The sequence below is a fragment of the Abrus precatorius genome, unplaced genomic scaffold, assembly GCF_003935025.1.
Source record: "Abrus precatorius isolate BTA unplaced genomic scaffold, Abrus_2018 Scaffold4, whole genome shotgun sequence".
Lineage (NCBI taxonomy): Eukaryota > Viridiplantae > Streptophyta > Magnoliopsida > Fabales > Fabaceae > Abrus > Abrus precatorius.
Genome location: NW_020874384.1, coordinates 16,217,305 through 16,235,038, shown reverse-complemented (window position 1 = coordinate 16,235,038; position 17,734 = coordinate 16,217,305). Strand labels below are relative to the sequence as shown.

General features: G+C 30.3%; 2 protein-coding genes across 2 annotated transcripts; both read right to left on the bottom strand.

The window, feature by feature from the left end:
* Window positions 1-1,595: 1,595 nt before the first annotated feature.
* Window positions 1,596-3,283, bottom strand: LOC113865230 (nucleolin 1-like). Its single transcript, XM_027499643.1, has 2 exons — window positions 2,673-3,283; window positions 1,596-2,398 (listed from the first exon to the last, which is right to left on the bottom strand). Exons 1-2 carry the CDS (start codon window positions 2,975-2,977, stop codon window positions 1,951-1,953), a joined length of 753 nt encoding a protein of 250 aa, XP_027355444.1. The 5' UTR covers window positions 2,978-3,283; the 3' UTR covers window positions 1,596-1,950.
* A 12,780-nt stretch (window positions 3,284-16,063) lies between these two features.
* Window positions 16,064-17,734, bottom strand: LOC113865183 (probable WRKY transcription factor 17). The gene is made up of 3 exons (XM_027499578.1): window positions 17,018-17,734; window positions 16,481-16,606; window positions 16,064-16,401 (listed from the first exon to the last, which is right to left on the bottom strand). Exons 1-3 carry the CDS (start codon window positions 17,650-17,652, stop codon window positions 16,230-16,232), a joined length of 933 nt encoding a protein of 310 aa, XP_027355379.1. The 5' UTR covers window positions 17,653-17,734; the 3' UTR covers window positions 16,064-16,229.

Here is a 17,734-nt window from a genome sequence, read left to right as displayed (position 1 = left end):
CTGTTAATGTTATTGATAAACAAATAGATGGGTGAGGGAATTAATTTTGTTACTGTACTAAAAAGCAGCAAAATGACAGAATGGGTACCTGTAACAGAGGGGAGCATTGAAACGTAATTTGTTATGAAAAATGGTACAAAGAGACCAATAATATTCTGATATAATAAATACGGCAATTTCTTTTCAACCCAAAGAGAAAATATGGGGGATGATATAATTGGGTAAATCTACTTTATTATAAAATGTGAGAAAATAAAAATGGTGTTTGTTGGGAGTGACAAATGATATTGGAGGCTTGCAGCGGCAACTAGGCTGACTAACGAGATGCATCCCCTCCACCAACATCTTGTCAAAGTCTTATCCGTTTTATCATCAACACATGGGAATCTTCAAACACTCACCACCTTCCACTCTTTCCTTTTTTTCTTTTTTTTTTTTACTCCCACTTTATCGCCACCAAATTCAACTCATTCTTTCCAATTACACTTGGTTAAGATTATATTTTAAATCACAAAATATAATCAAGATACATTTTTATAATCACTTTAGTGTCAAATTTTTATATTAAACGTACATTACGTCTTAAAAAAATTGATATAATGATTTTGCACAAACTAGCCCTGTACTCTTATTCGGAAGAAATAAATTAACTAATTTTTAAGATTACATTGAAACGTCAGCTTTTTCGCAGCTTTTTCTTAATATTTATCTAGGATCCTTCTTCTTCTTTTTTTATTCTGTTCTTATTCTTTGCATTTTCTGCTCGTTAATTTATAAATAGACAGTATAAAAATTCGGTAAGAGAATCTAAAATTTAATTCCAACTGAAAATGTTACCGCAATGAAAAAGAGGGTGAGAACCTTGACTCGTTCGTCCCCTTGATTCCGCGCATCTTTTTCTCCATTTTGATCTCCCACATAATCCATAACACGAGTTTTAAAATTTATAAAATATTAAATTCTGAGATTATCGTTGGCTACCGTGCTTGTTGACAAATTTTAAAAATGGGAGTTAATACGGCACTAATTTTAGGTGTAATCGCCTAGCCACCAAAAATATTTGTTATTTTAATCTAAAGATTACTTTAGACATACATTTAGAGAAAAAAGTGAGTTGGAATCCAATGTTCACTTCACTTGCAGTAATTATCGGAGATAATAGAAGGGGTCCACACTTCCCAGCCATATATCCAAGGCAGAAATTCGAATGGATCGTATAACAAATCTGTCACCAGACTTGAAAAGTGAGGTTGAACCATGTTATCCGCTTAGCCAATAAACGACGAAATGAAGTTAGCTAGCTAACACCAAGGAACCAAAATGGCAAAGCCTACCTGTGTTGATCAAACTCTACAAACTCAATTCTTATTCAAGAACAGACACCGGGGACACCACCTGCAAGTCACAATAATTTAATAAAGACAAAAATTTGAATATGTCTTTCTTTTTCAGGAGATGTATTGATAATTTAAAGGATATGATAAGATTTGTTAAAGATACGCTCTAAATACACTCACCAAGTGACCCTGCTTTCATGACCATTCGCCACCTATCTAATTTCCAAAAAAAATATATAAGAAAGACTTGACATTATACGTATAATATTGTTCACCCAATTTTGGATGTTTATCCTTTCCTTCATGTGGAATGTGAATGTGTCCCAATATCCATATCCACTTTATATTAGCATACAAACAAACACCATCAGAAGAAAAGTAAAGCTCGGAGCTCCTGTCATTATATGAACTACCAAGCTTTCATTACTTACTTTCCTAGACCCACCGGATATGCACAGTATATCCTTTAACAAAATTCTTTTTTTTTTTTTTTAAGATTTAACCGAAAAGTAAAAAAGAGAAACGTAAGATTTTTAATTTCTAATAATTTTATTTAGTAACAGCAGCAATAACAAAAAGAATAAAAACAAAAACCCCCTATGTTAAATGTTAATTAATCATCATCTTCTTCTTCATCATCGTGTTCTTGTAGATCTGCAAGAGAGAAGCTCCTAGACTTGAAGCTTCCGAGTCTAAGCCTCATCTCGGCAGCATAAGATTCAGGTAATCTTTTACGGCACAGGTGAACTTGATCTTCTTGTTTCTTGTCCTCAGCCAAGGAGGAAGAAGAGGAAGAAGAAGCAGAGGGTACTTTTCTGGCTTTTTCTTCTTCCTCTTCTTCGTAATCATCATCTTGATCCTCGTTCACAGGTAAAAGAGGCATGGATTTTGGGTTTGACCACGAATAAAAAGCTGATTTTCTGGACCACTTTGATGCAATCAAAACCCTTCTTCTCTTGTTGAAAGGACTCTCTTGCTTTTGCAATTCCTTCAAGGTGCTGACTTGAGATAGATCTGTGAACGATTTTGATTTCCCATCAAAATGGCTCGACAATCCCCTCCTGCATCGCTTACCAAAAATTCCAAAACACCCCATTCATATCAGATGCCGAAATCATAATCAAACTTGAAAAAAAAACAACAAAACAAAGAAACCAATTATTACATGAAATAAATGAAAATTATGTTCTTTCAAAACCCCAAATGGTTGGTGAAAGCAATTTGTTTTTTTATTTCAAGTTTTAACCAACCCAACCCAAGATGGAAAGGATCTAAAAACATTCGATGATTACGATGATCAAATAAATAAAATTGTACAAAAATAAAGGAACTGACTTGATGGGAAGAGAATCCTCCAAAGCATCCAAAGAACCCAACCCGGAGCGTCCCTTCAACTTGCTTTGAACTTCCTCTTCCTCCTCCTCCTCGTCGTTATCACTCTCATCGGGGGTTCCGATCGACGACGAACTCTCCGACTCTGACTCGCCGCCGGCGAAAAACTTGGGTGGCCCCGAGATCCGGAAGTTCGACCCGTCACCTTCCGTCACTCCGTTCAAGAAGATCCGTTGGTTGGCTTCGCCGGGCGGCGGCGGAGACGACGGAACGTCGATGGTGAAAGTGGGACCCATCAAAAGCTCCATTTTTTTCCCTCCTTCTCCTGCTTCTAAAAGTGGCAACGAAAAACGAAAGAAGAGTGATTCGGTTACCCTTGTCCTCTTCGTCTTCTCCTCCTCTTGGGCTTCCACGTAATGGGGTTGCTTGTCATCAATCTCCACACTCCGAAAGTTACAGTCACTGATAGTGAATAACGTTCTCAATCTCTCACTGTACCAAAAGATCAATTAAAAACGACGACCCTTTGTTCATCAATTTAAGCAGAGGAAGATGGAAGAACGAGCACGGAGAGAGAGAGTGTAGAGATAAGACCCAAGAAAAATGAAGTGAGAAAGATTATATATAAAAAATGAAAATGAAGGAGTGAAGGGTGAGAGAGAAGGGTTTGACACGTTCGTGATGACGTGGCAAGGACAGAGACCAGAAAATGTGTTTAATGTAATTCATCATGGGTGTCTGATACTTATCCTCTCATGTTTCCTTTTATTAGATCAGACCAAGCGCATGCTTCCTTATTTAGGAATTTCAATTTCGGATATTTTGTTTGAATGATTTTGTTTCGTTAATTCTGAGGAGAATAATAATTTCTGTATAACGAATGATTCCAGAACCAGAAGAAAATCATCCTTCACGTTTTTCTTTTGTTAATTTCTATATCTGATTTTCATTCACATCAAGATTTTTAAGTTTGCTTATTAGTTTTGATTTTCATAAGATATAAATTTTCAAATATAGTAATAGAATAATTTTGAATGTTGAAACCTGAAACCGCATTTACTTTAATATTTTAACAATTGCATGGAATATGCGCTCGTCATAACGTATGAATTTTCACTCTTTTGTTATGAGTTTTATATTTACAATCTAAGAAATAAGTTCAACAATTCAACTTGGGTTTCTTCGTAACACTAGATTGCAATAAATGTCGATAATCATTATGCAAGTAGGTATCTTTCTAACTATTTTGGATAAGATGTATATCTTGCAGCTCAAGCGAGGATAGGGATGAAATCAGAATAAATACTTTGATGTTGTAGTTGGTAGGAGAGTTAATAGAAAGATTGAGACTATAATAATAAAGAACACAAAATATTGTTTGATTATTGTGCTTTGATAATTTCTAATTAAATTTTTATTTATTCATTTTAACGTTCTTTACTCGACTTATGTTGGCCTATTTAAACTTACGGTCAAATGATCCGTTAATTTTCTCCATTCAATTTTGTAATGAATTTCTTTTAGAAAAAGTAATATTCTTCAGTAATTTTGCAAAATTTTAAAAGTATTTATTTTTCATGATTATCTTTTTATGAAAATTTATTTCTAAACTTCTTTATAATCAATAAAATAATATTTTTTTTATTTTAAGCAAAGACTAACTTCAAATATTATAATATTTTTTTTATAAATCATTCATTAATTTTAAGATTTTTTTATTGGCTTCTTTCGACTCATTTGAATCGCCTTTTTTTTTATTATTCTGGAATAATTAAAGTTTTTTTTTCATATTTTTTTATTCAGATAAACAAGTTAATGTATGCTTGGCAAACTAATGAATTAATTATAAATAAAAAATTTAAGTTAGCTCGAAGTTCAAAACTAACAACTTGAATGATTTATATTTATTTTTTTATTTTAAAAATGCAAATAAACATACTCTTAATTAATAGTATTTAATAAGATTAGTAATTAAACTAATTAAAAGATATAAAAAAGTCGTATTTAGTTAGTTATCCTTATCTTGGAAGTTGATAATTATGTATAATTCTAAATAAATAAAAAACCAATTATGATAATCTTATATTACAAAGGATAATAAAAATATGTGATAGAAAGAGAATGTTTCTAAGGTTTTGTGAAATTAAAGAGGAGCTAAGTGTTTTGAAACTCAAACATTCGATTGTAGCATTTTAAGAATTGTATAAAATGTTGATAGCTATTAAAATACTTTTCTTCATCTTAAACAAATACACTTTTAAACTAACTAGACAAGTTAGAAGCTATTTTATTTTTCACTTTGATAAAATTACTGTTAATCTACAATTTATAAACGCTATTAAAATAAAAATTATGTTAACTTAAATTTACTAAAGTTAAGTAACTAAAATAAAAAAATATTTATTAAGAGAAAATATATTTATTATATTTAAAAGATAATTAATATTATTATTTTTAGTTTAAAATCTGATTGAATCCGAATCTAACTCAAATCGCGTACTTAAATGTTTAAAAAAATTTTAATACACAAAAATTCAAACTTAAAATCCTATTTAAGTAATACTAAGCTGCTTGTCATTTAAACTAACTTTTGTTAATTTTTAAAATAAAATTTTAAATTTCTAAACACTTACAATCAATATCACTAAAGTTAAAATTAAAAATATTATTAAAATAGGTCAAATATTTTTAGTAATATATGAAATTTAATTAATTAATTTCATTAATTATGTTAATATATTTTAATTATAAATAATATACTTTTACTACTTTAGAAATACAAATATCTCCAGTATTGTTTTGCTTTTAACTATTTTGGATAGTTTGGATAAGAATGATTTGGGGTGTTTATTTAATTGTTTTGAATAAAAGTTGTAAGATATTAACCATTAACAATTAACAATTTATGGCGGAGAAAAAGCTTCGGTGACTATTAAATAAATTACTGAAGTCTTAATGTTATTTTATGATTTGAATCCTTAAGTAAGTTGAATCTAGTTGTCATTTAAGCTACTTTATTATTGTTAATTGTAACCCTGAGAAACCCTACCTGCCAGCATCTGTTTACATAAGATAAAAACGCCATTATTTTGGATTAATTTATATAATTAAGAGTAAAAAATATTAATAAATTTGAATAATTTGCTGACTCAAATATTTTTCATTATATGAAATCCTGCAAAGTACAGTATGTATCCTGCATATATATATATATATATATATATGAAATCCTGCAAACCTATTTCTATTGTTTTTATGTTTTCATAGAAAATTAATCTATGAATTTAGAAAATGATAATCTTAAAAGACTAAATTGTTGGAAAAAGTCAACTAATTTGCAAAGATGAGCAATTTGGTTGACTTTTTCCTTTTCCAAGTATAAACTGGCTAGTTCATTGGTAGATTAAAATTTAGAGTGATAAAATCAACTTGACTTTATCTTTTGGTTTGTTCAATTTGCCAATTTTAGTTCAGTAAAATGTGAAAGAATATTTTTTGTTTATATTTATTAGATTTTTTTTTATCAAAAGAAAAAAGGCGCATGCATTTTATATTTTGTGAGTTTTACACATATCAATATATTTTAAAGACCTTTCCCTCTTTTAATATATCATCCAGGAAAAAAAATTATAAATAAAATATAGATTAAGAATGACTAGTGGAGCGAGTTGACTCGCGAGGTTATTAACTAAAAAAGTATCAAAATATATTTATTTAGTTTAACTTTATTTTTTAGTGTAATTTTTTTATGCTATTATATTTTTTACTTTTTAAATTATTTGTAAGCTGCCTGCTCCATGTAACTTGCTTTATTTATTTTTTGAATCTTTGAGAGAGCAACTCACTGGCCCGATAGCAAATAAAGTTTAATATACGAGGAATTCCTTCATGTATATTTTATAGATTTAATTAATTTAAATTTAAAAATTATTTATCATTAAATTTAAATTAAAACATTGTATTTGCTCGTTATGTTATTTATAAATTTAATTACACATATTGAAGAATTTATATTAATTTTCTTAGAGTATTTAAACTTTCGACAATAGCAATTGATATGAGATTTCCTGGAATTTGAACTTAATCGAAATTATATAATTGAAACCTGATAAGGAAAAGGCACAGCCCACAGATAACAATGTGCTGAATAGATGACACCAATAAGAATGTACGGTGCATGGATTTAATACGAGTTTTCCAGTTGTTAATGTCCCTACTTGTTGGTTAGAATCCCATTATTAAATGAACTTTCTTACATGGGAATGAGTGTGGAAATGGGGAAATGGAGAAAAAGATAAAATAAACATTTGGGTGTTTGATTTGAGCAAGCAATGAAAATAGAGAGTAATATAAGGCCTCGTTGATTAAAATGAAAATGGCTATAAATATCGCAGATTGATTTTGGTGGACTTTGGCTTATTGGCAGACAGATATTCCAAAACAATGGAATTTTATAATGAAAAAGGTTAAAAACACTGCAATGAAATCAATAGGATGGGAAGAAAATGGGTCAATGTGAGTGACTAGTGGTTGCCCTAGCCTCTACCAGACCTACCTTATCTCTTTCTATACACTATTTTAATCAATCATGCACCATATCATGTTGCTTCCATCCAATAACACTTGTGCTTGTTTTAGCAGCCATCTTTTTAATTATTTAATTATACAATATTATATTTGTTATTATATATAAATTTCATGATTATAAAGAGTTATAAAATAAAATAAATTGAAGATTTGTTAGTGAAGTATATATGGATGAATTTGAACTATTTAACGAGTTAATACAAAAACCGTCCTATAAAAGATATGTTAAAAAATGTGCTAATGATAATTTCATAGTTACGAAGCATGTGACGCAAGGGATGAGGTATAAAAAACTTGTGTGTTTCTTGTTAAAAATAATAATAATAATAAATTACCATAGATTAGTTAATTCAACTTAGCGTTTGTTGTGATCTGTGTTTTAAAAAAGTGAAGTTATATTCTATAATTAAAAAAAAGGAAGAGATAATCTCTGTCTCTCTCGAGCGTAATTCACAGGGTCATTCTGCGAAACCTTATCTGATAAGGGTTTGAACGGATCTTTATAAAGGATTTTTATACCTAATAAAACAATTGGTCTCTTATTTTCAAAGAAAAAACAATAATCTTTTACTAATTTTCTTCCCAACCCCTCTCTTAGTCAAATCGCATCGTTTATTGTATCTAACGATTTAAAGTAATTAATTTATTACTCAATTAATTGTGAGTGATCAACGTTAATATAAATTAGCTGGTATTTTTGTGAACATTAGTTAATAAAAATGACTTAATTTAATATTTATTAAAATTCGAGTTAGTAATTGATTTACTAAATCGAATTTTAAAATCTGAATTTAGACAAATAATAATAATATATTTTTAGTAAATCAATTAATATATAAGGATGTGATTGATAAAGAGAAAATAATGCCAATTAATATATTAGAATCCAATGCTATTACACGTGAAATCAGTTTTTTTTCTTCTCTGTGTCATAATTATACTTAGCAAGTTAGCAAATAGCAGAGAAAATCAAATTTAATCGATGTGCGCTGTCTAATCAACTAAATTAATTATTCATAAGAGAAATTTGTGATTTTACGTGATCCAATAGCTATGACCTTGCATAAACTTTACTTTTATGCCTCACTATTCAAAGAAGAGGCACGCACATCTAATTCCTTTCCCCAAAGGCATTTGCATTACTGTATCTTTAATTTAGTTTAATTAGAACCTTAGACAGAACTTTTGACTATCCGAATATGTTTAATTAGCAACTTAGTTATAAAGACATTTTTTAGATTGTAATTAAACGTGACTTAAAATTTATGTCAATACATTTTATAATTATAAATAAAACTATTTTCTATTAAATAGTGATCTTGCTTACTGATTTAGTTAAGCCTTCAAAAGCCTATTGGATTTGTTTCAGGTGATAATATGAAGATAGTGACACTAGTCCAAGGCAAAAGTAGAAATATGTACTTGAAAACACACTCTATCACTTGAGTTAATATTTATTGAAGTAGAATAATGGTATATGGGATAGGAAGATTATGTAAAACTATATTAAAAGAAATTTTTTTGTTAACCTCGTTTCTTAGGACTAAGAATAAGCGGTTCATAATAGTAAAATTTTATTAGAAAGAGAAATATTTATTGTATTTTTATAATTTTAATATAATAATTATATATTTTTTTAATATTTTTTTATTTTTGTATATTTAAACTCAATCTTAATGTTAAAAAAAAAAATACTATTTATATTGTTCAAATATAATTAAATCACTGCCATAATATTTAAGTGCAATTATAAGATGATTCCAATGAATTATAAGATCTTTTAATAGTTAAATATTATAAAATCTCTCACGTTCATGTGAGTAAGTGAAAAAGACTTTCTACTTTAGATGAAGAGCATGAGATAGTGCAAACTAAAAAGTATATTGGATATTGTATTGATGCCTTAACATTGTAAGGGATTTGGGCGGCTGGTAATGTCTTAAGTTTGATATATCATAATGGATCTAGTTAGTTGTTTAAACTTAAATAAATGCAATGAAAGTGAATTGTAACTCTAAGATAATTATGTGTTAGTGATCCAGTCAAAGATTAAAAAATATTTTATTTAGTTTAACAAAATAGACAATTGTATCAAAATAAAAAAAATAGTTAAGTTTTATAACGAAAAAAATGTTATTAACAAAATAGACACTAATGTACATTCAACATTAAATAAAAAAAATAGTTTAATTAAAAGTACATTGATAGTGTAAATTTTAATATTATTATTTAATCATAAAATGATACATAATTAAAAATTATTAACTTTTATAATATTTACTCTACAAAATTATACTTATGGTATTTTTTAATTGATTGATAATGCATCAAAATAAAAAAAAAAATCAAATAACAAATTAAGAACTAATCATATGTTTAAAATGAGGGATAATGCATGACAAACCACAAAACTTGGGGGCATATTATTGTCCATGTTTATATCATTTGTCCATTTTCTCCAATTTTGTGAGTTCTTAAATTTGTAGCTTCGGCTTCAAAGTTAAAGGACTCAACTTTTGGAGCAAAAAAAAACCCTTTGTGGGCTCTCTTGCATGGTATCACTGTTTAGTAAAGTTAGATTAGGATATAACGCACACCAAGTGAATACGACAACTTTAACTTTGGGAAAGATCAAAGTCCCAGTGCAGTGATTTACATGTACTCTTGGCCAGTCATTTGATCCTATAATAGCATGGTTTTAAATTTGATGTTAACTCAAATGGTAAGATGAGGATTCACAATGCAGTTGGAGAAAAAAAAAAATCAGTTATGGCCAAACGACGTTTTGAGGCCAAAACAAATATTCTGTCACTCCACAACTTAGTTTGTCTTTGTTTTGACATTATTTGATGTTCTAATGCTTTATTTGTTAATGTCGACTTCTAATGTTGAGTTTTTCTATTTAAAAGTAGTAAAATTTTATTTCAAAATAACAGACGTATTACTTCGGTGTCATGTTAAATTTGGGTAAACGATTATTTTAATTTTTTTTATAAAAGAGTTTATGTTATAAGTTTGATTATAAAATTTATTAAAATAAGTTTTAAAAAATTATCGAAGTCATTAGCAAAAAAAAGTTATTAAAGTCAAACTATTTTTATAAGTAGTTTGTATTTTTTTTTTTATCAAATATCTCTTAGAATATTTTACTATTTTACAGTACACTTTTTTTCTTATTCTTCCATTACCCTCGGTCGTGGAGAAGGAGTTTTGAACCAAACAAGCTTTTTGTGAAGGGCTTACCAATGTTGGAGTGATATAATAATAACAATAATAATAATAATTAAAAAAAATATCTATTTTAGATAAAAAAAAAAAAAAACCTGATCATTTCAATCTTGTTCGATTAAACAAAAAATAGTAAGGTGAGAGAAAAATATAATAGTATTAAACGACTTTAAATCATTCTACTCTAATAATTAATCTACACATTAGTACAAGATTAAAAAAAATGTTCAGCAAAAAATATAATTTAGCCCACCTAAGTAAAGCTTCTAAAGGAGGTGATTTAAATACCTTCCGGGAGCACCATTATAGGCAATTAAATCGCAGGACTGTGCCCTAAAGAAGTTGGACTAATTAAGTAGTAAACAACTTGCACTCTTGAAGGTAAATGTTAATTTAAATCCTATTTGAACCATCATTTTTCAGATGAAGCTCAACACTAAAAATCTATATTGATTATTAAAGTAAATCTTTAATTTAATTAAAGCTTAACGTTAAAAATATTTAAAATTTTACACCTGAATTTTATCTTTTATCATAACCTTTACCTGTACAAACGATCATATTTTTATTTTCAAAACAGTCATTTATTAATAATTTAATATTAATTAAATTATCCTTCAAGTGGTTAGTATATGTCTTTTTTAATAAAAATGTAAATATTAATATAGATATTACAAGTTCATATTACTATATAATATATTATTTATTAGTATAAAGCTTCAAAATCTCAAAATAAAAATTATTTAAAAAAAACAATACTTAAAAAAGAAAGCATCCTAACATTTCAAAATTTAACTTGTTAATATTTTTCTAAAATCTTCCTGCCAATCAATTGCATTCTTATAAACAAAAAACTGTGACATCAATTATCAATGAAGGGATAGAATAGTGAATAGTAATACTCTACTCTGCTTTTGTCTCTTTCTACTTTTACAAGCGAGCTTCAACGTCGAGATTAAACATTTTAGCACCCCAAATGAATGATGCGAGTGTCATACAAGAAAACTTAGTTTGGTTAGGAAAAGCAATGCCTAACTTTGACGTGAGCAAATATCATCAATAGGTTATTTATTGGGCTTTTTGGGAAACATGTTCCATCACACCATGCGAAGTTTCAACTTCCACCTAATTAAGTAAAGGCCATGAATGAAAAGGGGAACGAAACAAGGAAAAAATGGCGAAAATTGTTGACAAGGTAAAGGACAAACCAAATATCAATTGCCATAGCTGGAATTCCATCTTAGTCTCAATAATGCAGTATGTTTAAGTAGCACAAACAAGAACTAGGGCAACTGTAGGTATTTTCATTGCATAAAGAGGAAGTGCTTTGATGTTATTATTATTATGTCACAGCATTAAAAATTCTTAAAGTGTGGATAGTTTATTTAGGCAGCTAAGGATACATTTGAATAATAGCTTAATTAAGTACTTGTTGAATAAATTTTTATTATATAAAGAGTTTATGTTATAAATTTGATTTTGAGATTTATTAACAAAGTTAAAGAGAACTAATGTTAATAAATTACATAACAAAATTAATTAAATTTTTGAAATACACCTAAATAATTAATTGGGATGTGTAAGTTATAATAGAAATGTGCCTATCTTTAAAAATGTTATAGTATATATGTTAATTTAAGTGCAAATGATAAACTATACCTACCAAAAATTTCTCCTTAATGTGACACATCATAAGGCAGTAGTATCAAGGGACTGGGACGCATTCCCCCTCCCACAGGCTCCCAAATGAGATCTCATGACCCTTTAGCTCCACCTAGTGGTAGGACCTCCACTGCCCAAAAGAAAAAAAAAAGTAGTGAGTTGAAGTAGCACAACCATGAAGAGATTAAAGTATTAAATTGAAGTAGTAGTGTGGGACAAACTTTTAACATGGGACTGTGTTGGAATGTTATTTGCATTAGGTGGCAGTGATTTGATATTATTGTGGGTCAAAACTGATATTCATTATCAGGATAAAATACCCATAATTGAATGTTCTGGGTCGACATATTTTGAGTTTTTATTTTTATACATTTGCACAGTTTTTTTTTTATTTCTTTCAAGATTGTGCATGTCTTGAAGTTATAGGGCTTTGAATAAATTTATTTAAAGTACTTAATGCAATATACATTATCAATTTTTATGTGTTTTTTTTAATTTTCTGAACCATGAAATCATGTAGCATAGTTTTATAATAAATTCTAATCTTTCATTTTTATTATATAAAGGTTGTTACTGTAAAAAAAATTCACAATTAATCGACTTAAGTCTTATGTGAAATTAACTATGTCAAAGTAACGCAATTAGAAAAGAATATATGTTCGTTGAAGTAGTTTAATATTTTAATTTGTTTTGTTAAAATGTCAATTAATAATAATATATATGTAATATTATCGTTGTGTTTTAATGACTCTTCATTCATTCGAAACAATTACGCATATTAACTAATGATAATTCATTATTTGAATAGTCATTTATAAGTGGAAAAACAAATGGGTTATATGGTTAAGTTGGGAGTCTTAAGTAAATTTGTCTTAGTTGCACTTACATTATTTTTCTGACATCTTTTCTACCCTACTTTTCTTTTTACGTCTCTCTTCTCTTCTTATATCTTTCCGTGTGTAACCACCTTTTTCCATGTATTTTAACTTAGCGTTTATATGTCCAGTTGTTCACAGTTTGGATTCAAAAGGAAGATTGAGAAAAAAGTAAACAAAATTGGACATGCACAAAAGAATTGCACTAGTAGTTTAGTTAAATATTCGATATTCAAAGAATTGTGGGGACGCAATTAGTTTGAAGTTAACAATGCCCTACATTGTATTCAAAAGCAACCAAGAGTATTAAAAACAATGCCCTACATTACAGGGTTATCTTCATATAATGGTTGATCATAACTACCAAAACTATCTGTCATTACTGCCATAACAGTGTAGTAGCCAGCTTTTCTTTAGTTTCTCAATTACTTGTTGGCAGTCAAAACCAAAAATTAAATTTCACAACAAACTAAACATGTAATCGTAGCAAAAAGGAGAAAATAGATTTGCCACCACACGCTACAATGGATGAAAGTAGTGGCTTCATCTAAAACAAGGAACTGAAGGAAGAGGAAAACAAAATGAAAGTCAAATATGCATTCAATGCAGCAGCCAAAAAGTTGACAGATGACAATAACCTATTTTCCTGAGGCTTCTTCTAATACAATGCTCTAAAATGAACAGGTCTTATCTCACAATATTCTATATTTTACAACTGTCCCTCCCACATGGGCCAAGGATTGAACTCTACGTAAGGCCCACGACACTCACTAGGACTAGGAGACCACATCATAAATCATAGAACCCCCAAAAAAAAAGAAGTTGGACGTTTCTTCCCCAAAAACTAAGAGGTTTATTGATCCCAAAAGAAAATGGAACTCACAATTTATTTAGGACCGAGAAGTGACCCACCCTCTTTCGGAATATTTTCTAAATGTAAATACATTTATACTTTACAATATTTGGGTTTTTTGTTTCTACAGTGAGTAGTATCAACAAATGCCTTAGACTTTAGAGATTTTATTTACCTTACAAGAAGTCAACATTCTTGGGCTTTTAATTGGCAGCGAACGTGTGGGAACAGAGAAAAAAAGAAAGTTAATTTGTTTGTAACAATCCCCAAGTTGAGGCACGTAAGCTAAACCCGTTCACAACTAACACGTCTGTAAAAAAAATGTTTAATAATATTTATGAATGATTTTAGGTCTCAGATGAACGAAAATGATAAAAAAAAGCCTTTTTTTTTTCTTATCATGCCCAATTATGATATATTGTAATCCAAACAGTAGATAAGTTAGTTGAAAGTACTTAACAAAAAAAAAGTGTATAGTAAAATTAATTATTGAACTAGTTGATAAATATAAAATGATAAATAAGGATATCATTAATTTTTAGTTCAGAATTTAAAATTTAGTGATAAAACATTTTTAAAGAAATATACATTTTTAGTTGTACTATTAGTTAATAAAACGAGATAATACAAATTAATTTATATTATTATTTTGATGATTTCATGTTATGAAAGAGATGTCAGTGTCTATATTCATATACTTTTCCAGCATAAGATGAATGATCTAGAAAAATAAAAGTAGTTTGAATGGTGACATATTATATTAACCGTGGACTTGGCAAGTCTTGAAAGTTGATATGTTTGTAAATAAAATTGATATGGTGCGAGGACAATAATTGTTTAAATAAGATATCATAAATGGATTTAAAAAAGCTGGTATTGGGGAAGTAGCTGATAATATATGGTTGATTCGTGATACGCTGGAAAAATAATAGCCATAGATTGTTTCTACTCTGTTTTTGAAAGTGTGACACGCTTCTGGGTCAAGAATATCAGGTGGAAATTATATGCTTTCAGCGCACGTTTTGGTCATCTTAAGTTAGCAGTGCTCGTCGAATATCGAAGCTTTGTCAACCACTTTTGAAAATGGAGTAATAGCTGCCTTTTTTCTTCAACCAGTGCTCCAATGGTGGAAACAGTTGTAAAGAAAAGTATTCACTTATATATCGTATTATCATCTTAAATAATCTGAACATGTCATAGGAAAATAACGACAATCAATTGAGGTCAGTAAACTTTTTAGAAAAGTCTTGAGAGAAAAAATAATTTTAAAAATAATTTTTTTATAAGCTCTCTTATTGGTGTATAAGGCAAAATGTGGATAAAGATTTAACGGTCTTTTCAAAAAAATCAGAAAATAGTTTGAGGTTGAAGGAAATCTCACGATTCAATTGTTGAATTTGAAAAAAAGAAAAATTTTCAGCGAATAAATCAAACGTATTAAAGGGTTTACCCATTCAAATTCCATATATTGTATCTTAAAGTGAAAGCTTTGAATTGTTCAATAATCCATAGGAAGGGTAAAGGCACAGATGCTCTAATTTGCTCACATAAGCACTTTTCATATTCCTTATACTTTTGTGTGGAGCAAAATTCTTCCTTCACAAATAGACGTAAACACACGCACACATAAAATGAAGTTAGACTCAAGTCACCAAAAGGAATGTAAGCGAAAACTATATCAAACAGAGTTACACAAGAATAGGTAAAAGGAAGAGTGTGTTTATTTTTTGTTATCATCAATTCTAATATTAAAAAGTAATTTTAATAACTCAATTTTTAAAAACATCTTTTGAAGCACTTCTCAAAATCAAATAGCATCCGTACAAAAGAATATTAGGTATACATTAAAACTCAAAAGTCAGCAACTTATTTAAGAATTTTGTTAACTTCAAATTCAATTATTTTTAAACAGTAACTTTTATTAAAAAAATATATTTATTGCACGAAAATTATAAAAATACAAAAAAAAAACTATTTTTTTAATAAATTATTATTATTATTATTGATTATTGATTTCTTAATCAGATTGGGACCCTTTACCATTACCATACCCACTAAAAAGATGACTCACCTTTGTATCCCACTTCCTTCCAATTAGAAAACTCCACAAAAATTCAAAGACAAAACTCAAACCACAATCAAAATCTTGTGTAAAATAAGCAATAAACAAGTAAGGTGAGAGTTTAGTGGGAGAAGATTAAGATTCCCATTCCCTGTAATATAGTACTAACATAATAATAATCTTTTGAATCGGAGCAGATTTACATTGCAACCCCGCCTTAATTCCCATTCACATTTTGCTTCTCTCCAACTAAAAAAAAAAAACCCAAAAGTTGCCCTTTCCTAATTCCAATGTCATGTTGACTCAAATATCAAACCCCCGGAAATATTCTCCTGCATCGCGGCATGAATAGAGTGACGGTGTTCCCCCTCGTACGTCACGATCAACATCGTTGGATCGTCCGAAGCACGCTCCACGTGTTTCCTAGCCGGACACCCTCTCATCGTACTGCACTTGTAATACCCCCTGAAACAAACATAACCAAATCACCGTCAATAAACCGCCTTTGACCAAAGTCAACGCTAAAACATCACCCGTTATTCACCTCGGATACGGCGATCCCTTGATCGGTTTTTGACCGTACTTCCTCCACGAGTACTCGTCCGGCGGAATGTCGGCGATCTTTGAACTAATCGCCGGCACTCTTATTGTCTTCTTCACACGATTCTTCCTGAAATTAAAAAAATAAAATTAAAACCTTTATGTTGTGCCGGTTTTGCTAACATGAGCCAATTAATATGGTCAATAGTCAAAAGCAATAACAAAAAAAATGAAAAAAGGTGAAGAGGTTGAGTTTGGGAAGTTCCATTTTGTTGTCTTTATTGTGGGACATCATTTCTAAAAATTCGTCAATTTGACAAATGCGGTACAAAACAAAACCTATTCTGTCACTGTCACGCGTGCTGTGTCCATTTAATGCCTTTAACTGCACTACTACCGAAATCGTTGACTCTTGAACTCGGACTCGTTCACTAACGCGACTGAGTCCGTTATCCGAGTCATATGGTTATTGGCTGATATTCATAAGCTCCCGTACCCATTTTTTCCAATTACGGGAATGATAAGGTGAGATGCGGTGTACCTTCTCTTAATGCAGTGGCACTTGTTGGAGCCGGAGATCTTGCCGGAGTTATGGTCGGAGTGTTCGCGGTGGTCGTGGCACCTCTTCTTGACTGTGACCGATGAGATAGGGGGTTTTCCGGCGGAGAGAGGAGGCGGCGGTGGGGTGAGGAAGATGGAGGAACCTTGTTTACCGTTGGAAACGCTTCCGTCTCCGGTGATGGCGGAGGAGATGAAGGAGGAGTTGGAGGAGACGGTGAATGTTTGGTTGGAGAACTCGAGGTCGATGGACTTAGCATTGGAGCTGAACATGTTAGGTTTTGAGAAATCGAGAGTCAGAGTGTGTGACTGCGTGGGGACGAAGCTCGAAGGAGGGTGGTGAAGGGTGACCGGATTAGGCGGTGGCGGAGAGACAGAAGAAGAGGGAGACGAAGGAAGCGGCGCGCGGCGGAAACGGGCGTGGCCGGTGCGGTTGAGTAAGGAGATGAGTTTTTTGAAGTGGGAAACGGTGGCGTCGGTGATTTGAGTTTGTAGATGAGAGGGTTGGTTAGAGAGAAGACGAGTCAGGTGTTCCATTCCCTTTAATCCTTCCGATGCAGCCTCTTCCATTGCTTTCTGTTCGTTCATTTTTGGAAACCCCATCAACTCCACCGCCATTTTCACTCTATCTATAGACAATGGTGTGGCTATGTCTCTGAGTTAAGATCCCATGCCAAGAAGAACCCGAGTGAAAAAGAGT